Source organism: Chlorocebus sabaeus, chromosome 18 (genome assembly GCF_047675955.1).
Source record: "Chlorocebus sabaeus isolate Y175 chromosome 18, mChlSab1.0.hap1, whole genome shotgun sequence".
In the NCBI taxonomy this organism is placed as follows: domain Eukaryota; kingdom Metazoa; phylum Chordata; class Mammalia; order Primates; family Cercopithecidae; genus Chlorocebus; species Chlorocebus sabaeus.
Window position 1 is genome coordinate 59,666,362 of NC_132921.1, and position 22,503 is coordinate 59,688,864.

The 22,503-nt window shown below is 47.2% G+C and overlaps 1 protein-coding gene across 2 annotated transcripts in view; it reads right to left on the reverse strand.

Moving 5' to 3' along the window:
- The window catches only part of CABLES1 (Cdk5 and Abl enzyme substrate 1), a 123,394-nt gene that overhangs the window by 43,858 nt on the left and 57,033 nt on the right, over positions 1–22,503 (reverse strand). For both annotated transcript variants that reach the window (XM_007974464.3, XM_007974463.3), the window contains exon 3: positions 19,429–19,521. In XM_007974464.3, the coding sequence (XP_007972655.1) occupies positions 19,429–19,521 (93 nt within the window). The remainder of the gene's footprint in view (positions 1–19,428; positions 19,522–22,503) is intronic.

Here is a 22,503-nt window from a genome sequence, read left to right on the forward strand (position 1 = left end):
CATGTGAGACAACAGCAAGGGTCACTAATGAGTACACCTGCACCCCTTCTCCTGCAAGACCTGCTTGCTGTGGGCTGCACATGCAAGAGGGAACAGACAGAGCTGAGTCCAGGGTGGCCAGGGCTGGGTGAGCAGTCATGCCACATTTAAACCACTGATTTCTATTTTGCAGTGAACAATGCAAGAGCAATAGCGCCAGAAACTATGAGCAGGAAAGACACTCAGAGGCCATTATGACCATTCGATTTTTCATCTGCTGGCAACATGTTAGGTTCTGAGAATAGATTAAGGGAACAATTACATAATCAGTCTTAGCCTCCATTCCTGCTATAAAGATACTACTGGAAACAGTTCTACATGATGGTCTTATGCAATCAAAAGCCACTTAAAAAAAAAAACATTAAAACAAAAACAAAAACCCTCAAAGCACTTATCCTGGCATCTGAGAATAACTTTTGCCAAAGGGAATTGCTGATGAAAAACTGGAGAAATGAGAGGAAGAGATTTACGAACAACATTCTTTGTAGCACCAAGTCAATACACATCATATAAGGAAGCTTATTTCCTTTTGTCATCCTTTCTTTCAACAACCATAATAAGACCAGGGAAAATGGTGCTACTACATACATCAGGGTTTGGGGATTTCAACTCTGTTGTAAAACTAAGAAATCAAATTGTCCTGGGATGGAGTCCGGTTCCTGGCATGGCAAAGCAGGCCCTGTGTCTCCTGGTTTCTGTCTCTCCAGTTTCAACACCCACAGAATTTCCCCGATTTTACCATCCTACCCATGCCGAGGCGCTGACAGCACCCCCACCTGAACAAAAAGTCTCGCTGTTTTATACTTGTGTTCTTTGCATGCTATTTCTTCTGCCTATATGCCCCACCTTGAAACAGCCAGTGAACTCCTATTCATTCTTCCAAACCTAGCTCAGAAGTACCCCCTCCACAGAGTGTTTCCTGCCCCTCTTCAAATGGAGTTACTTGTTCCCTTTTTGGTAACTGTCTCCAATTCCCCATTCACACGTCCAGGAGGGCACGGATGTGATCCACACTGCTAATCATTTTCCTCCTTCCTTTACTAGAGGGTGAGTCCAGGCAGGGGTTTAGTGCGTGGTGGCCCCTCTGTCTATGTATGTGTATTAGATGGCACTGAAATGCAGTGTGGGCCTCAGAGTAGCAACACTTGAGTATCCGTCATGGGAGGGCAGGGCTGCAGGCATCCTATGCAACCAAAAGCCACTTTTGGTGTCAATTCCATAGCAGTTCATATCCACAGTCGTTAATGGGATGGGACCAAAGTAACACACTCAGCTTCGAACACCAGCGTCACTTTTGTTTAACCTCGGTCAGCTTGCTAACGCTTCTGAGCCTCACTCTGCCCTTCTAAAAACTGTGATACAATTAGTAACTATCTTATTGGAAAGCTGTAAGAGTACGTGAGTCCATACTCGGAGAACCCTCAGAACAGCAACTGGCAAATAGTACACACTCAATAAAATCATCTTTACTGCAGACGAGCTGCCTGGGTTAGGATTCAGGTTTTCCAGCCTAGTCTGTGGACTCAGAACCTCTTCAGATCTCTGTGCTAAATACCCAGGCCTGCTCAGACCTGAAAGCTGTGCTGCCAGGACAGCTGAAACACCCCATGCACGGGGTCTTTCTACATCAGTGTAGCATGAGATGTACACAGAGACGCTGCTGAAGGGAGATGCTGCTCATCAGATACCACAGGCCCTGATCCTGGTCACTGTCGAGGACAGAGTGGACTGTCAAGGCCTGAAGGGCCAGGGGTTACATGAATCCATCATGAGCACACCCTGCTGAACACCAGCCACGCTCCTTGGGCTCGCCTGCATGGAGCCCAGCAACAGAGCTTCTCATGCTGCAATGCCCTGTAAATTCACCTACAGAGACATAACAGCCAATACATATTAAGTACTGATTATGTGCCAAATTCTAAGTGCTTTCACTGATGAGGCACGTCAAGTCAGCGATGTACCAAAGGAGATGCACCGGCAGGTGGGGCAGGCAGGAGACTGGAACTTGAGTCCTTTACCACTATGAATGCCCTTCCCTAAACCTTGCTAGAAAAGCCTGCCCCTTGGGGGCGTGACTGGGACCCACGGACTTCTTGGATACTAATAAGTCTGCCTTCATCCACGTGTTCTAGGCTGGCTTTCCAGCCTGGCCTGTGGGTCACCATGCCCAGTGCAGGGAGGGGCAAGAGGGTGACAGATCACACATCCCTGACCTTGGAGCTGCTGGAGCCGGGGAGGCCTGCTCAGCCCGGACCCCTCCCCAGACGGAAGGGCAGAGGTTCTCCACACCCTCACTGCCACTCCCTGCCATCTACCCAGGACAAAGGCCTGGAGCGACTCATTCCCGTGTCCCTGGGCATCCGTGTCCTCTGCAACACACTGGCAGGAATGTGTTGAACAAACTCCACCGGCTCAGCAATGCTGCATTTTCGTCACTACTCATGCTAAGGTGTCCTTCCTTCCCACACACTAAACTTGTTTGGACGTTTTTAATAGAACAAGAAAATGAAGAATATAAATGCGAGTGCAATCCAAGTCTTCTTCCCAATCTTTCAGCCACAAGATGCCTATCAGTAAATGGGCTGCTTGTTCTATTAAATGAGCACTCACTCTGGGTGGTCTGCACCATTACGTCTAGGAGAGGCTGACAACATGGTACTCATTCCAGAAAAACATGTTATTTTACTGCAGAGGTCAAGTTTAGCAACTATGAATATGGACTGTTTCTCAACAATTCCAGTAGGGTTGCTACTTCCCTGGTTGGCCAGTCTCAAGCGGCTGGAGGGAGGAGGAAGGGAGTAAGGCATGTCACATCTTTGGGCTCTTCCCCTCCCTTCTCCAGTCATTTCACGGACCCTCAGTTTCTGCAGGGGCCAGAGGAGGAATTCACAGCAGAGACCCACACAGAGGCTCAGGCTCTGTAGCCGGTTTGCCAGTGCAGCTTCCAAGAACACATCATACGAGTTTTCTGAAGTAGTTCTGGCGTCTGGGAGGGACTGCAGGTGTGAACCACAGCGGGCAAGTAGCAGCAAGTGATGGCTCCCGTCTTCTTGGCTTCTTACACTGGGAAACCCTGAACAGCGTGGTTCTGACAACAGGTCCCCTGTGATCAACCGTTACGTTTAGAACCTGTGGGGTTCATGTGAATTTGCAGCTTTTCTCTTTATAAACATTAGGGAAATGTTCACGGTAATGGAGATACACAAGAAGAGAATCAGATGTTTGCCTCCTGGAAGGTACATCTACTATCTGAGAAAGAGTTCCATCAGATGACATGAACAAGCACAGTCCACTTCCGCTGTCAGACGCTGACCACCTTCACGTCTTTGCCTCTAACCTCGGCGGCTCTCTTCTCGGACGCCCAAATGGCATATGCAAAAAGCCCAAATCATTTCCCCCACCTGTGACATACAACACTTTACTTGGAGTTGAGATGACCAGAAAATATTACATGAAAGATTATGACTTCAAAAGAGGAATTAATTCCAGGGAGATGAATCTTTAAGGAATTAAAGGTCACATTTCCACATGAACATCTGCCAGAGGAAAGAATAGCAAAGGAAAACATTCCCTGGGGCTACAGCCCACATGCACAAAGCATCTTGGATACATGATGCTTCCTGAAACGTCCAGGGATCCTCATGAGTGCTCGCAAGCTGAAGGAGCACCGTCCAGCTTTCTTCTTCACGCAGCCTCATTGCCACGCTCTTAGGAAAGTGCTGCTAGTATGAGGGATCTTACAGCTTCGGACCACAAAGCTTCCACAGCCACAATTAGCTCCCAAGACGCTGAGTGTCCAGAACAGCCAGGAGAGGCACAAGGACACCACCTAGGTGACAGAGCACCACGGGCCACTTTTCACCAAATCTGCTTTTACCCCCCGAGCCCAGCACTGGCGATGTCTAAAACGGCAATGTCTCTCACCAGCCAGGATCCTCAAGTCTTTCCTCCTTTGCCAAAACACCACAGGCCTGTTCTATTTCCAGCCCCCTGGGGAGTCTCTGTTGGTTGTGAGAAGGTCTCATCTCTTCCAGGTGAAATGTTCCATTACAACAGAAACATTCTCTTGAGGACATAAAAACAAGCAACCAACTCCAGGAGGCAGAGGAAAGAAAACCACATCTGCAGTCATGGGGAGGTGAATACAGTGATGCCCAAACACAGCCCCGCAGTGTCCACAGCCCAGGGGTCTGTAATCCGCACTAGGCACACATGCAAAAATTCTGTGACTCATTCCCTCCACGCCCCCGAGGCAAGAAAGAATACGCCTACAAAGCTGGTGTTCTGGGTTCAACTGTGCTCCCCAAATGACATGTTGAAACCCTAAGCCCCAGGACCTGTGGCTGTGGCCTTATTTGTAAATACAGTAGTCCCCCTTATCCATACGGGATGTGTTCCAAAACCCGCAGGGGATGTCTGAAACCACAGATAGCACTGACGCCTGTATGTACTATGTTTTTTCCTTTGCAATCACTTCATATGGGGCAGGTAGTGAGACCATGTAGATATGCTGGACTAAGGGCTGACTCATGTCCCAGATCAGAGTGGCAGGGCAAGAGATTTCGCCATGCTACTCATGCAATCTAGCACTTGTGAATTGTTTGTGGAATTTTCCATTTAATATTTTCAGACCATGCGGTTGACTGTGGACAAGAAGGGATTGCTGCAGTGTCTTTGCAGATGTTATCAAGTAAGGATGAGGTCCTACTGGGTCAGAGTGGGCCTTCAATCCAATGGCTGGTGTCCTTACAAGGGGCAAGAAATTTGGAGACACCTAGGCACACACAAAGGGAAGAAGGCCACCTGACGGTGGAGACAGAGACGGGAGTGATGCAGCTACAAGCGCCAAAGACACCAAAGCTCACCAGCACCACTGGAAGCTGGAAGAGTTGAGAGCTGATTCTTCCCTTGGGGCTGAGGGAATACGGCCCCGAGCTTTCAGTCTCCAGAACAGGGAGAGAACTGCTTGTTGTTGTCTTAATCACCCAGTTAGTGGCACCTTGTGGCGCAGCCCTGGAAAGGGACACAGATCTCCCTGGCATGGCTCTGGGCTACACACCCCATCTCAGCAGGTCCTCTGCACACCACACTATGAGCGCTGTGCACAGAGACTGTGAAGGAGTGAAGGCCAATGTCTGGAGACAAATGAATATTATGAAATCTGGAAAACCCGTTCTCTTCCCAGCTCCACTCTGACCCCTTTTCCCACAGTCGTTCCTTCCTCCTCTCACAATGCTTTATTAAAAACTGGAAGAAGGGGACTTGACCCCTTTCCGTCTCTTCTGAAGGGCTGGCAATGGCATAATGAGAGTTGAATGAAAACACCACCAACAACAACAAAATGTTCTTGTTTACTCTATTTAAATGCTCATGAGCTACTGGGGGGACGTTTTCCTTCTTAGGAACGACTCCCCTCACTGTTGGATGTGCCTCATCTGGGTACAAGGGCAAAGTGGAGAATCAGTAGGGGCTCCAAGAACATTCTCCACAGAGTGATCTGTTCCTTTCTGCCTGGAGTTGGAAGGAGATGCTATTCCAGGGCAGGAGCTGGGAAGAAGGGGCCCCATGGACAAGAAGGCACTAGAACAAGGAGCCTGAAAGTGCCTAGGAGGCCTAGGAGGCGGGGTGGGATTCTAACAGGTGGAAACAGGAGGAAGGGAAGCACAGCTTAACCCTCTGAAGTGTGGAGCTGCACAAGGTGTCTGGAGCCAGGGAACTGGGGACATGAGTTAAATAGTCTGATGCATCTGAGAATCTGTGCTAAGTAGCCCACAAATACCACATGGTGGTACTGTTACTGGTGGAGGCATTAGTCTTCTCTTCATTGACTATGACTGCCACCTCCACCACCACACTTCCATGACCACAAGATCACTGCTACCACAGTGCAGGACAGGCCTCCCCACCTGCTAAGAAGGCACACCTTATCCTACAATCTAGGGAGTGGCAAATTTCTGACAAACAAGTTATGTAATCTTCCTCTCCTCCTCCCTCCCTCCCTTACACAAATATTTTCTGAGCACTTAATCTATGCCAGACATTGTACTAAGTGCTGGGGATCTGATGATGAATGGTCCAGCTAATAGCTCCCTCCTTGCAAAGCTTAGGGGTGGCTGGGAGATACCTCCACGCAGAGGTGTAAGTTCTCTGATGGGAAGTAGGGGGCGCTACTGAGCACACAGGAAGAATAACCCAGCCTAAAGGAGGCAGGGTGGACTCCCTGGAGCAAGTGGTAACTGAGACCTCAGGGATAAGTGGCAACCAGTCTACAGTGAGAAGATATGCTGGTGGGAAAACTGGCATGAGTCGGGTTGGGAGAAAGAGTATACAGCCTATTCAAGGAACTGAGTGAATAACAAATGTTCATGGACCTCCACGTGCCTGACTCACCAGTGTTTCCACTCCCTTCTGTACAACCCTTTCACCAACACCCCTGACTCACGCAAAACTCAGGCTGGTAGGCTGTTTGCCACCAACCCCACCGAGTTGTGCACTTACTAAAGGTCACTTACATATGGCCCAATCCTGTTTATGTCAGTTGTATTATTATTTATATTTGTACTTGTTTATTAAAGATTGTGCACTGCTGGGCACCGTGGCTCACGCCTGTAATCCCAGAACTTTGGAAAGCCGAGGTGGGAGATGACATGAACTCAAGAGTTCGAGACCAGCCTGAGCAACATAATGAGACCTTGACTCTACTAAGAATTAAAAAACTTAGCTGGGTGTGGTGGTACACGCCTGTAGTCCCAGCTACTCAAGAGGCTGAAGTAGGAGGATCGCTTGAGCCCAGGAATTCAAGGCTGCAGTGGGCTACGATTGGCTGCAGTGGGTTATGATTGTGCCACTGCATTCTTGGGTGACAGAGCAAGACCTCGTCTCAAAAAAAAAAAAAAAAAAAACCCAAAGAAAACACAAAAACAACAACAACAACAACAAAAAAAAACAGTGCGCACACAAACTAAAGAAGGTGGAAAATAAAGAGAAATGCTGTTTTTCTTCTTAATACTGGATGCATTAAAAAATATTCACACAAGGCAAGTCATTAAAAAAAAAAAAAACTACAGTTGAAATAGGTATGAGCAAGACTGCAAAAGATTAGGAAAAAGTTGTAAACATCCAAACAGATTTTGCACTCAGATTCTTGGGTCACTTTTGTGAAGTCCCATGTGGACATCCCAGCAATGGGTGGGGACAATGAGGACATAAGGAAGTCGATGCCACAGACAGACTCTGATCTGTGGACCCCACACAAAGGAAAGGCACGGCATGGAAAGCTGCAGAATGGACCATCACTCATGGGCTGAAATGCCAGCACAACATCTAAGTGTGTAGGAGACTTCTGTGGGCATTTCCTTTGGCATTTACTAACCTTTTCCCCTAACCCAGCGATTACTGTGAATAATTCAGCAGAGATGAGGGTGGCATGGGGGAGAAGTGTTAGTCCAACTGTGAGGCCGGCTGGAGAAAGGCCTCCTAAGCCCTGTGGGGAAGTCAGGGTTTGGGAGTCCCCAGCTTAACGTGGGGATTGCAGCCACGGCATGGAGGAGGAGCACTCACAGGAGTGGAGTGGGATAGGAGCAAGGAGGGTCTGGGATGGGGCGGGAGGAAGGCAGGCAGTGTCACATGGGCAGAAAAGCTCTCCAAGTCAAAGCACCACAAACTGGGTGGCTTAAACAACAGAAATACATTGTCTCACAGTTCGGGGGGCCAGAAGTCCAAGATCAAGGCGTCAGCAGGCCCACGCTCCATTTGAAGGCACTGGGGAGGGTCTGCTCCAGGCCTGTCTCCCAGCTACTGGTGGCTCCATGGCTTGTGGCAGCATCGCTCCCATCTTCACATAGCATTCCCCCCGTGTGCCTCTGTGCTCCAGTTTTCCCTTACTTCAAGAGACTGAGGCTTTTGCTCTGTCACCCAGACTAGAGGGCAGTGCCATGATCTCAGTTCACTGCTGCCTTGAATTCCTTTGCTCAAGTGATCCTCCTGCCTCGGTCTCCCGCACTGCTGGGACTATAGATGTGAGCCACGACACCTGGCTTCAATTTCCTCTTTCTATAAGGATAACAGTCGTATTGGATTAGGGCCCACCCTACTCCAGTATAACCTCATCTTAGTGAATTACATCTGCCGCATCTCTGTTTCCAAATAAACTCACATTCTGAGGTACAAGGAGTTAGGACCTCAACACAGGAATTTTGGGGGCTAAGGTAAGGGGAGAACAAGAGGAGTTTGGTGTCACAGAAGTGAGAATGTCCGGCTGGGTGTGGTAGCTCAAGCCTGTGATCCCAGCACTTTGGGAGACTGAGGTGGGCAGATCACCTGAGGTCAGGAGTTCAAGACCAGCCTGGCCAACACGGTGAAACTCCATCTCTACTAAAAATACAAAAATTAGCTGGGTGTGGTGACAGACATCTATAATCCCAGCTACTTGGGAAGCTGAGGCAGGAGAATCATTTGAACCCAGGAGATGGAGGTTGCAGTGAGCCAAGATCACACCACTGCACTCCTGACTGGGTGACTGAGGGAGACGCCGTCTCAAAAAAAAAAAAAAGAAGTCAGGAAATCCTTTTGGAATCCCCTCCCCTCCTGCTCAGCCAGAACAGCCCTGGTAGCTGCAGCCTGAAGTGTGGTCCAGCCCTGAGTCATCTGCTAGCTAAAATTACTGTTTTCTTCTCAACGTGTTGCAGACCAATGGTGGAGACCAAGGACTGACGTCTCCTCTGGGCTCCCAGGCTAAGCAGAAGATTGAAACAGAACCGCCGGATAGGGTTTCGCTGTGTCCCCACCCAAATCTCATCTTGAATTGTAGCTCCCGTAATTCCCACGTGTTGTAGGAGAGACCCGGTGGTAGATAACAGAATCATGGGGGCCGTTTCCCGAATACTATTCTCGTGGTAGTGAATAAGTCTCATGAGATGTGATGGTTTTATAACGGGAAACCCCTTTTGCTTGGCTCTCATTCTGTCTTGCCTGCCGCCACGTAAGATGTGCCTTTTGCCTTCCGCCATGATTGTGAGGCCTCCCCAGCCACATGGAACTGTGAATCCATTAAGCCTCTTTGTTTTTACCCAGTCTCAGGTATGTCTTTATTAGCAGCGTGAGAACAGACGAATACAAACACCAAGGGAAGGTTCTGTCCAATCTGAAACAATTTCCAACTCTTGTACCTTTCCTCTGTGATTGCTTTTACTTCTTCAAATCAAACTGGTGGAAAAGCAGCAACAAGTACCTGCAGGCTATGAGCTTTTCAGTTGCAAACATGTACATAAGCACGAGGCACGGAGCACAGCTGCTATTGACTCTATTGACTGAAAATCATTTATCTCAAAAGCCTCGTGCAGCACTACAGAAGCAGCCAGCCTCACCTCCATGCTGTTTAAAGAGGCATGAATAAAACCAGGCGTGTGTGGTGCTGACCCAGCACACTGCTGGGAACTGGGCACCAGCATTCTCAGTGCCGAGTGACTGCCCTGCATGCCAGCTCCTCTCTCTGCTCCCTCCACTTAGTGCCAGGCAAATAAAGCCACGGAAATGCAATGGTCAGTCAGACTTGTGAGCAGCTCTGGGGGCCATCTCACTGAAGGAAGAGCCTAGAACTGGAGCCCCAGTGAGGTCTGGGGAGTCCTGGAGGCTTCTTTAGGCTGTCCACTCCCTGTCCCCCTAGACTGAAGTTAAGAACTGATCATCAACACCGATGATGACGAGGATAAAGATGCTTCCTGTCGCCTTCTGCCACTGAGGGGTTGGCAGGTGCTAGACTTTTCACAAAAAAACAAAATCTCCGAGAAGAAAAAAAGCCAGCTCACGAAAGGGTCCATGTTGCAAGGTGCCTCAGAGAAGATGCCTGACTTCTATCAAAATGGATGGGTTCGTTTCAGGGAGAAAAGGCAATGACATTTTTCTTTTTTCAAAAAGGCCAGTCTGGGGCTGGTAACGAGCCGTTTTATTTTTTGAAACATGCCACTTCCTCCAAGTCGTTTTTCAAACTAAATTAGGCTGACAGCTTGGAACTGATGAGATCACAAACAAGGTCTTAATTTAGTTATGACCCATCCCCTCTTTCCCTCCAAAACGTTTTGGTGCAACAAGGAAAGGCTCCAGCTTGACTTCAGCCACTGGACTTTTACCATCTTCCTTTAAAATGCAGATAAAGGGTGCTGAAGGCTTTTGTTTTAACGTTATCCTATTGAGTTCATACTTTAAAGAGAAAACACTGTGGCTCAGTTCTTTATCCACTCCCATCTCAAATCCTTTTACATCTCTTTGAAAATTCCTCCCAAGGGAGGAGATAGCTCAGTCAACTCACTGCTGAGGACATTTCTCTACCTGTTCACCATGAGATGATTCTCGAAGCAGACCCACGAGGCGGCACTTCCAGGGTACATGAAGCCATCTCCTGCATGCCATGCCAACATTCAATACCCAGATGACTTCAAAAGGACACCCAGTAAAGCCCACGCAGGCACGTGACAGAGGGAGGAGACACCCACGTGAAACGAGGGCTCTGTCGCTCTTCAAGACAAAGGTTTATGAGTCTCAAGAACGGTGAGCATCAAGACGAAAGGTCCTTTCTTAACAGGACTATGAGGGGCACTAGACATAAATGTCACAAAAGTCAAAAGTCACTGAGTGTCTCTAGTCTTTTTTTTTTTTTTTTTTTTTTTTTTGAGATGGAGTCTTGCTCTGTCTCCCAGGCTGGAGTACAGTGGTACGATCTTGGCTCACTGCAAGCTCTGCGCCCCTGGGTTCACATCATTCTCCTGCATCAGCCTTCCAGGTAGCTGGGACTACAGGCACCCGCCACCACACCGGGCTAATTTTTTGTATTTTTAGTAGAGACTGGGTTTCACTGTGTTAGCCAGGATGGTCTCGATATCCTGACCTCGTGATCCATCTGCCTTGGTCTACCAAAGTGCTGGGATTACAGACGTGAGCCACCAAGCCCGGCCGAGTGTCTCCAGTCTTTTTTTTTTTTGAGATGGAGTCTCGCTCTGTCGCCCAGGCTGTGGTGCAGTGGCCGGATCTCAGCTCACTGCAAGCTCCGTCTCCCGGGTTTACGCCATTCTCCTGCCTCAGCCTCCCAAGTAGCTGAGACTACAGGCGCCCGCCACCTCGCCTGGCTGGTTTTTTTTTTTTTAATATAGTTTTTAGTAGAGACAGGGTTTCACTGTGTTAGCCAGGATGGTCTCGATCTCCTGACCTCGTGATCCGCCCGTCTTGGCCTCCCAAAGTGCTGGGATTACAGGCTTGAGCCACTGCGCCCAGCCGAGTGTCTCCAGTCTTTATGCTCAGAATCCTAGCTGTCCTTCGGATGAGTCAGTCCTTCCTAGCCAGCAATGAGTGAGGCTGTGTAAATGTCTGTCATCTTCAAAGGTATATCTTATGGCCGGGAACTGAGATCTTTGTCTTTACTTCTGTTTAGCCTCCACTCTGTGGCACACAGTAGGGTTCTCAGTGAAGATGCAGATTAGAGCCCATGGTGACTGGCTCTCCTTTTACAATAAGCAGCAGCTTCCACTTGCCAACTGCCCTCCTCAGCAGGAGGTTCAAAGGCCTGTTCCAGATGCTGTGGCATTGGGCCACCAGCCACTGCTCTTCTTTGACAAAAGGCTTGCTCAGACATTTGTGACCAGCTTTTCAAAAAGATCTTGAGTTGCTTTTGAACTTCATATCAAAATTAACTCTTTTAGAAGATAATACCCACCCACTCTCTTTCTACAGGAAAGATAAGGTTACCAAAATGACCTGCAATGCCCACCCCTGACTTCTGGTTACCCAGAGTGATTGTGTTCCAAGGCGAGTCATATCACTCGCACCTCTGCTCAGCACGCTGCGTGGTTCCCACCTTGCTCACAACCAGACTACCGACTTCTCAGAGCTCATCTCGCCTTCCTTCCTTCCTCTCGCTCACCTCCACCATGTGAGTTTTCCTACAGTTCCTCAAACACACCCCGTCCCTTCCGCCTCAGTGTCTCCATGACTGCTGTTCCATCAGGGCGAATGTGCTTCCCCACTGGGACAGCCCCAGGGCTGGCTCCCTCACCTCCCTCACCTCCCTCACACCTCTGCTCCCAGGTCTCCCCATCGCCCTAGAGTGTCCTTCCCCACCTCTGGCTGCCTCAGTCTCTCTCCATGGCACATCATCTCATCTTTCACCTGTGCACGTTTATCATTTCCCTCCCTATTGGGATGTAACCTGTTTTATTCATGGATACATCCCAATAGTCACAGACTAGGTGCCAGCAAACGTGTGGGGTGGGCTGAGGACATATGTTCCTACAGGGCATGTAGTCAAGGAACTGCCTTATTATTGGGCACCTTGTATCGGGAGAGTCATTAAGCAATAATTCCTCTTGCCCTAAACCCCGGTAACCTCTTATCTACTTTCTGTCTGTAGGGACTATTCTGGTTATTTCATCTAAATGGAGTCACATGACATGCGACCTTTTGTGATTGGCTCACTTCACTCAGCTTATTTCCAAGGTTCATCACAATTCCTCCCACAAAGTCCACTGCCAGGGGACCATCGTAATATACATCTAGCTTCCTATGACATGACATGCATGATGGCAGCACCACCAATGGGATCTGCCCTGGTTGGGTGCAAAGGCGACACCAGCCTTCCGCGATACTAGCCTTCCATCCAGACAAACTAAATTAGCTCCCTCTGTGTTGGCATTGCGTTGTGAGCCTGGGGTGGAACACACTGTCCTAAATGCCAAATACTTTTCATGTGTACTAAAAAATCTATATCCTGTGCTATAATCAGTAGTCCACCTGAATTACATTTATTCTTGCTCAGTTTAATCTCGGTGGACTGGCTCTAGCATTTCCAGTGAATGAAGTATCTGGATCTTGGTTCTCATCTGTAATGCTCCTTCCTGCTTCTGCTCTCCCTGCTTTTAGCTTTCCACATGGCTGACAACGAGGCTTCTGGGCCTTTACTCCAATCACTGTCTGCACTGCAGGAGATAACGCTGGCGGGAATGGGAATGGGAATACCACGTGCTGTTCTACTCAAACTTGCCCTCAGGCTGATGATAATCAGCTCACAAATTTCAGCCACCTGCAGAAACTCCAGCTTTACAATCACCTGGCCCTTCTCACCATGCTATCTACAGGGACATGCGATAGTGAGGAATAGTCTGACATTTTGATGCAATCTACAAATGTAATGTCCAGACACTTCCTCACTTTACTAACCAAGTTATTCCATCAATGAGGAATCGAAGCTGATGGGACATGACCTGTTTCTTAGTGAACTCATGTTGACTGTTAGCAACCTCCACACAAACCATCTGTTCTCAAACTCTGCTAAGCATCAGCTCTAGGCTTGCCAGTCTATGATTATTAAAATCTACCCTCTCCTGGCCACACGGGTGGCTCACGCCTGTAATCCCAGCACTTTGGGAGGCCGAGGCGGGCGGATCACGAGGTCAGGGAATCGAGATCTTCCTGGCTAACATGGTGAAACCCCGTCTCTACTAAAAAAAAATACAAAAAAATTAGCCAGGCACGGTGGTGGGCGCCTTTAGTCCCAGCTACTCAGGAGGCTGAGGCAGGAGAATGGCGTGGACCCGGGAGGCGGAGTTTGCAGTGAGCCGAGATTGCATCACTGCACTCCAGTCTGGGCGACAGAGTGAGTCTCCATGTCAAAAAAAAAAAAAAAATTCTACCCTCTCCCATTACCCTCACACTGTTTTCCACTGAAAGCCAACTTTTGCCTGGTATCAGACTTAGAACTTCGTTCATTCTCCATGGCACTTTAAAGATCATTTGTATTTCCAAATTCTTTCTATTCTCCAGGATCTAGCCCTGATGACTAAAATTCACTTAAAAGGCCTGTTTATTCAATAAACACTTGCTGAGTGCCTACTGTGTGCCTGGCACGTGGCTTTGTTTAGAGTCTACACTTCCAGTTCTACTTGGTAAGGAAGTTAAAAGCAGGCAGCAGCTGACATCTGCTGACCCTGTGCCATCATCCCAGGAAATTCGCCATCCTTTCCCTTCCGCTTCTGAACGTGGTCTTAATAGTAACAGCCTATGGCTATTAGTGGTGTTTTATTTTATTGTGGGAAAAATATACATATACACATATATAAAACATAAAATGCCATTTAATCAGTGTGCAATTTAGCGTCATTAAGTGCATGCACAATGTTGGGCAACCATCATCACTGTGTATTTCCAAAACTTTTCCATCACCCCTAACAGAAACTCTGTACTCATTAAGCAATAATTCCCTCTTGCCCTAACCCCTGGTAACCTCTTACCTACCTTCTGTCTCTATGGACTATTCTGGATATTTCAATTCAATGGAGTCATATGACATTTGACCTTTTGTGACTGGCTCATTTAACTCAGCTTATTTTCAAGATTCATCCATATTGTAGCATGTATCAGTGCTTATTCCTTTTCATGGCTGAATACTATTCCATTGTATGGATATACCACATGGTCTACCCACGTATATGCTGAGACTCTGGGGTTGTTTCCACCTTTTAGCTATTGTGAATAACACTGCATTGGTGTATAAAATATCTGTCTGAATACCTATTTCAATTCTTCTGGGTATACAACTAGCAATTAATTGCTAGGTGATTAATTACAATGAGCAATTAATTAATTGTATGGTAATTTTATGTTTAACTTTTTGAAGAACCACCAAACTTTCCCACAGTGTCTGCACCATTTTATATTCCGTCAGCAATGCATGACAGTTCCAAATTTATTTTCTTGTTAACAATCTTGAGCTCACCTAGACTTTAGCCTCCCTCACCCCATTCTTGTAAGTTTGCTTAAGCCATTTTAAAAATTAATCCTTGGCCTTAAGCTAATGATTTGTAAAAATCAGAATGCAAGAGGGAATTTTCTCATAGTCCACCATGACACACTATCTTACTGCATATGGATTTTTATCTCTCACATTCTCATCAATGGAGAGAATGAACTTCGCAATCTGATGCCTGGATGTGAATTCTACTTCCTACTCTTAGCTGCGAGCTCCAGTTTCCTCCTCTGTAAACTGGGATCATCAGTGTTTTAGTTTTCTGCAGTTGCAGAACAAACTGCCACAAAGTTAGTGACTTAAAACAACACAAACATATTATCTTACAATTCTGGAGGTCAGAACTTGGAAATGGGACTCATGGAGCTAAAATTGAGGTGTTAGTAGCGGTGGTTCCCACGGGAGGCTGTAGGGAGAATTGGCTTTCATTGCCTTTTCCAGATTCTTAGCGGCTGCCTGCATTTCTTGGTTTATGGCTTCATCCTCCATCTTCAAAGCCAGCAAAGCCAGAGGAGTCTTTCTCCTATTGCATCTCTCTGACACTGACGATCCTGCCTCTTTCTTCCACTTTTAAGGGCTCTGTAATTATACTGGGGCCACATGAATAGTCCAGGATAAACCCCCATTTAAAGGTCAGCTCATTTGTGCCTTAGTTCCCCTCTGCCATGTAACCTAACACAGCCACAGGTCCCGGGGATGGGACGTGGACATCTCTGAGGGCCGTTACTCTGTCTGCCACAAGACAGTAATGCCCTACTTAGATTGTTTCAAGGATTATTTGTATTTCTAAATTCTTTCCATTCCTCGAGATCTAGTCCTGAAGACAAACTCACTTGAAAGGCATCTCTACTCATTTATTTGACGAACACCTACTGAGTTCTGAGTTAATGAAACAAAGCATGTTTGTATTTTGGGTTTTTGTTTTTGTATTTGCTTTTGTTTTTGAGACAGGGTCTTGCTCTGTCACCCAGGCTGGAGTGTAGTGGTCTGATCTTGGCTCACGGCAACTTCCATCCCCCAGACTCAAGCGATCCTCCCACCTCAGCCTCCCTAATAGCTGGGACCACAGTCACGTACCACCATGCCTGGGCTGCCTAGGCTGGTCTCAAACTTCTGAACTCAAGCAATCTGCTTGACTCAGCCTCCCAAAGTGATGGGATTACAGGCGTGAGTCACCCCATCTGGCCTGACACAATGCATGTTAAACACTTAGAGCCTGGCTGGCATCCAGCAAGCACTCAATCAAGGCATCTATTATCATCTTACCCTCGTAACTTTGTCTTCTGGAAATATGCTCCAAGCCAGAAGAAATTACTTCTTAGTCTAAACTTTCTGCGACCGTGTTCCTAAAATCCAGGGTTCCTTTCCAGCTATGAAATCCAGCATGACCTCCCTCCGGGTCCTGAGGACTGGCCTGCCTTCTGTGTTAAGGCAGAATTGGAGCTGAGAGCAGCATCCCTCATGGCTTCCCCTACCCACGAGGAGACGAAACACCCAGCAGGGCCAGCCAAGAGCTCCGCACGCTCTGGTTCTAGCAGTGGCACTGACGTTCCCTCCGCTCCATCTGGCTGGTCTGTGATCTGTCGGGCACTGTCCTTAGCCTCCACCTGGCCCAGCGATATGCAGCATGACCCCAGAGCACCCTCAGCCTGGCTTCTCCGCACTGTTATCCGCACACCAAGCCCTCTAGAAGGTCCCAACGCCAGCCTCACGGAATTCAGATGCCAGACAGATGAACAGTTTTTACAGAAGGCAAACTCCATCCTGCATTGCAACCACATGCTTCTGCGGAAGGCGTTCACTTCCACTTTGCATGCTGGCTGGGATTTGTGGTCCAGCGTCACAGGGTGAAGCCATTCCTCACGGGTGAACATGGAGCCGTCTCAGGCCCCAAGGTTTATTTCTAAGTAGCCACTCTGATATTGATTACGAGGTATACTTAAGTTTTTTGTTTTTCCAATGCCACAAGTATTGTCTTTTATGATGTCTGGTTCTCAGTTTTAAAAGCATGTTTTCTCCTTTCTGTCTCAAAATATGCTTGAAACTCTTGGTTAGGTCAGACCTGAGTATCACAATAGAGGCTCCCTGCTTATTTCCTGAGCTACACTCTGGTCCTTGCTGAGACGAGAAGTCCAAATCCTCCTCAACACTGGGGCCTCTATCACACGGTCAGCAGGTCTGGGGACGTGGGAGCCTCCATGCCAGGGTTTTCAGGGCCAGAACAGTGAGTGAGCCGTGGACTTGGCCTGCAGACGGAGAGGCTGGGCTGTGCTGATCAGGGGTCCCAAGGAGACTCACAAACTGGGCACAGCCCGATGCACAGACGTGACTTAGACTGCACAGGCTGCGAGGGAGCCTGCAAGGGCCTTGGGAACTGTGCAGGTGCCACACACTCACCTCCCATTTCTGAGGTGGGTGGATCAGCGACCCCTAAGCCAGCACACGGGTCCCTCCCTCTGAGATCACGACCAGAACCTCTCCTACCTGTCATTTCAGGGACTGGGCTCACCCAATGCCCTGGCTGCCACCAGCAGGAGATTCTGCTCCTGCTGCCCAGCGGCTGTGGGGCACAACTTCTGCGTTCCTCTCTCGAAAGGCTGGGTCATGTCCTCTCATTCCTCAGCTCTTGACTACAATTTCCTTCTGTCACCTCAGAAATCGTATTTTCTTCCTGGCTTCCTCCCAGGCTCTTGCTTTCATCTAACGACAATCCCTCCTTGCTAATAAATCTCAAGTGGGAGGGCCAGCCCCTCCTGCCAGCCCTTTCATCTGCCCGTTGCACAAGAAAACCAGCTCTCACCTGGGCATACGATTTGGCCATCGCCTCAGCCTACAGCCTGCGGTTCCCACACAGGCCCTACAGCTCTCTTTCCTGCCCTAAATTCCAATTCTCAGATGTTCAGATAAGCTAAGAATCCCCTTGCCTCCCCCTGAAAACTCCCCAGCAGAACTGCCAGCAATTGCAGGCTTTGCTGTTTATGTTCTCCTAGGTCAAGAGTGTGCTGGGGAAGGTGGTTCCGTAATGTTCTTTGGAAATATCACTAATCTAAGTCTTTTATTAACTGTATCCTCTCACTACCTAACCATGCTGGGGTAATTATCTGACTTTGTGCCCTGCCAGCTAGCATCAGAGGTGGGAACACTATTCGCTTGACCCATTCCTTTGGCTTTGTCATTGATTTCATGGAGAAATTAAAGGCTTTCTACATTTATGTTATGGTTAAAGAGATCATGAACAAAACATAAATGTAAATCAATGATAGATAATTACACTAAGATGGCATGAGTACGCTCTGTATTCTTTAAGCAAAAGCCTCACAAGAAAACAACAGCAGTGGTTAAATAAAGCACAATAATTCTTAAGTGTCAGCGAAAGTAAGGGTGAGAGCGAGAGAAAGAGTATTCGATTTAACAAATAACTTGGTCAATTTAAACTAAAAGCATTGTACTTAAAATATGAACATATACTGACGATGTAAAAATCATTTGGAAATCTCAACTTTGCTCTTCTGAAACCATTGCAAATGTTATAAAATCATGTTCCCTGTCCTTACAAGGCTTTAAAACTAGGCATAAACTTCAAGATAACAAGCCTGTAAAAACTGTAATTGTTGTGTGTTATTATACAGGCTGTACAGGGTATTTTATACCACCAACTTACAGTCATGCTGGGCCTTAATGAGTCTAACTAAAAGACTTTTTAGCAATTTTCATTTTGTATGGATTAGAGAGTATCAGTGAGGCCCATATGGTCTTCTATAAATTAGGAGATCAAACAAGAGAGTCTTCTGCAGCAGGACCTCAGCTCTGGATGGCGTCTCTAATTCACCCATTCAAGTCAGTGGGGAGCAACCGACCCCAAGGGTTACAGAGTATCGGGGACCCCAGAGGTCTTGGACTCTGTCCCATGCACCATTGGAGCTGAGATGAAAGGACTTAGCCTTTCAATTGTGAGCATGCTGGCAACAATGATTCTATCTGTTGTCTGGAAGGTTTTAATATCACAGTCATATAAATTTCAACCAGTTTTATGTAATGGTGCTTCCCAAACGAGCAACTGAAGAGCCAGAGAAACACATACTCCAGATATTGGCTGACCCAGGAATCGGGATCAGCACTGAGGAAGAATCTGCCAGCAAAGTCATGATTCTACTCTCCTAAAGGGAGTCAAAGTCAGGACCCAAACTAAGTTCAGGTGCAGATCTGGGAGGGCATTTATTGACCAGAGCACACAGTGGTGGTGAAAAACGAAAACAAAACCAACAAAGCAGAAAAAAAAACAAATAAAAACTCCCCAAAACTCAACTGTTTTTCTGTTCAAAGGTTTCTATAAAAATCCTTTGTGTGCTCTCAAAAACTCAGTTTGTTTCTGGTCTGAACATCTCACTCTGCCTTAGGAGTCTTCGTTATTCTCTACAGATTCCTTTTGGTGATTCTGGCATGAGTGGGGTGGAAATTGTCGGGGAAGGTTCCATGAGATCCTATTCATCTTACAAGTGTGGGCTTGGGTTTGCTGAGTTTTGGACACTAAAACTGTCCCCTCGTCCCATCCCTGTCCCCACCCACTGGTGCTGGCAGCCGTTTTTGTGTGAATGTAGTACCTGCCATTCCTGGTATCGTGTTGCCGCATGTTCTTGATAAAATGAATCTTCTTAAAATTCTTTGGTCTGGGTGAACCTGAGAGAGTTCGACATCTGAAAAACGAAGTGAATTCGAAAACACAGTCAGTTGCCTGCTGGACAGCTGAGACATCTCCACATAAAGACAGGAAGGAAGGACCAGACAAATGGTTTGAGTCACCCCAAAGGAGGCAGGAGTCTGCGGGGATAATGAAGACAACACGGCTGGAAACAAGGAAGCTTAAAAAAGGCCCAATGATAAGACAACTTCTTGATAATACTGATATTATTTTATATGGGTCTCTAAAAAGTCAACTAATCAAGAATATTGTCCCCTGCATTAAAACAAAAAACAAAAAACAAAAAACCTATGCAGATTCCAAAGACATTATTCTTTATTGTCATCTTAAAAAGAATCCTCCCGTATCAACAAAGGGAAAGGGAATCAAAAACTGTACATTTAAAGGGGGTAGGGAAACACCGGAAAATTCAGTTCAAAAACAAGCCTGAATCATTTTTCTTCTGTAACAAGATTTTGGCCTGAATTACCTGGACAGCTGCCTTAAGTTTCAGCTTGACCCGCTATGCCTGGGAGGTCACAGCTTTACACTGAATGAGAAATCAGAGACCCAGCTAGTTGCTGTTTTTGTTTTGTTTTGTTTTTAAGATAAATTTTAAATAAACATGTGTTGAACTAAAATGGCTTGGATTCAAGTTTTTTAAAAGTTTTGTTTTGCTGGAGTATACAACATTTGCCTGTACTATAGGACTGGCAAAACAAACCATAGGCCAAGGAGACCTTACTTCTGTGTAGTGTTTTCACCTGGCAAATTTTAAGTTGCAAAACCACAATCACAACGACAGAAAAGCAAAATGCTCAACAAACAAGAGTCTCAAGTTTATTCTAGATAAAAGGGGCCGTGACTTTTTGATTTTGGGTTTTGCTACCGGAAAACCTTTCTGACCTGGGCCACAGGAGCCAGCTTCTGCCATGGGACATGGTGCCTGTGACCTGATTCTTGACTCTAAAGATAGATTCTGGGCTGGCTGTGGTGGCTCACGCCTATAATCGCAGCACTTTGGGAGGCCGAGGAGGGCAGATCAACTGAGGTCTGGAGTTCCAGACCAGCCTGGCCAACATGGTGAAACCCCGTCTCTACTAAAAATACAAAAATCAGCCTGGTGTGGTGGTGTGTGCCTGTAATCCCAGCTACTCGGGAGGCTGTCGGCAGGAGAATCGCTTGAACCGCGGAAGCCAAGGTTGCAGTGAGCCAAGATCATGCCACTGCACTCCAGCCTGGGTGACAGAGTAGGACTCTGTCTGGAAAAAAAAAAAAGAAAGATTCTTTTAAAGGCTTGCAGAGCCCCGTTTGAGGACATTCAGTAGATGCTTCCTGTGCTTTCAGGAGGGCTTAGAGTGGGGATGGGATTGACACCTCCCCCCCAAATCCAGGCCTCAAACTCGGATTTTCATTTTTTTTTTTTTTTAAATAAAGACAAGGCCTTGCTCTGTCGCACCTTGCAGTGGTGCGCTCACTGCAGCCTCAAAATCCTCCCACCTCAGCCTCCCAAAGTGCTGGGATTATAGGTGTGAGCCACTGTGCCTGGTCCACTAAACCCAGATTTAATTGGCTCAAGGTTCAAGGAGATAGGGCCTCGCTCTGCCTTTTGCTCTCTGGGAACAGATCCAGAACCCCAAATGGCCTCATTTCTTCCTCCAGAATGACCGCTCGAATCTGCAGGCCACTCAAAGTTCCCACCTGTCACACACACACAAAGAAGGGTCTTGAAACATCAAGTCACTGGAAAGAGGAGAATCCCTGAAAGCATAAAGTGGTTTCTGGATAGGGCCAAGTGTTCAGAAGCATCCTTATTACCCCTTCCGCGGCTTCCTTTCCCAGGAGTAGAGCTTCCTGGGCCAGCCAATCTGAGGGCAGCAGGCCAAGAGCTAGACAGTGCGCGGGTTCAGGCAGCTCGCAGATCCTGCCACCTCAGCAAACTCTGCTCCTTCCTCCCACCTCCCAGCTGCAGGAAGCTGGGATTGACGCCAGCACAGAGGAAGGACGGCCTGAGCTGCTCCCTGCAGAAAGAAGGGCCCCAGATTCCTCAGCCTTCTTCTGGAAGTGGAAAGCCACAAAAGGGCCACAGGTGGCTGTCTGCACCAGCAAAGGAAGGAGGTGAGGCCGTGATCACTTTAACAGCTGCGGCCACCGGCATCCATCCACCCAGACAGTTTGGAAAACCAGGGCAGGTGCTGATGGCGAAACAAATAAGAGGTTTTTCCTGACAACTAGCAGAAATAGCTTAACTCCTTATTTTTGGACACCAGGTAACCACCAGGCAGATGCAAAACTCCTCAGTCCAAGTCCTCTCATGATGCATGCTCAGTTCTTGGAGTTCCAGGTAGATACAGGAAATCCACTAACAAACCATGATGTGCTACAGAAAAGTAGGACTTTTAACAGGGTAACTTAACAAAGATCTTTTATTTCCCTATCAGCACCCAATTCTAACTGCACACACACCATACTAATCTAGCCCTTCATTAAGGAAGCTGTTTGTTGTCTTGCTTTTCTTTTTCTTTTAAGCATTCAACCAAATCACCAGGGAATCTAAGAAATGCTTTAAGAGAATTGTGGCGTTGGCAACAATTGCCAAGGAACTGGAATACTGGGCGCTCAGGTTGCGGCAGGTTAAGCAAAGAACGAATTAATTTCAAAGCTGCCTGCAACAATGTGTAAACATCCACTTAAAACCATACATTTTAAGTGATGCAAAATTAAATTAGCATAGAATTAAATTAAAAACTAATTTAAAGAAAGATTAGCTCTTTCTTGTTAGCACTGATTACAGGATATACTTAATTATGCAAAAGGTCTAATAGATGCCTTGGAGCCATTTGTTCTTCTGCTAAGCTTAAAAGCACGTTGGGCTAACAGCCTTCCACCCCCACAGTTCCCAAAATACTTCAGCATCATTATTGGTGTCATCATTTCACAGACAGGGGAAGGCTTCAGCAATCAGCCAATTGGTCTTCCCATTTTATAGATGGCAAAA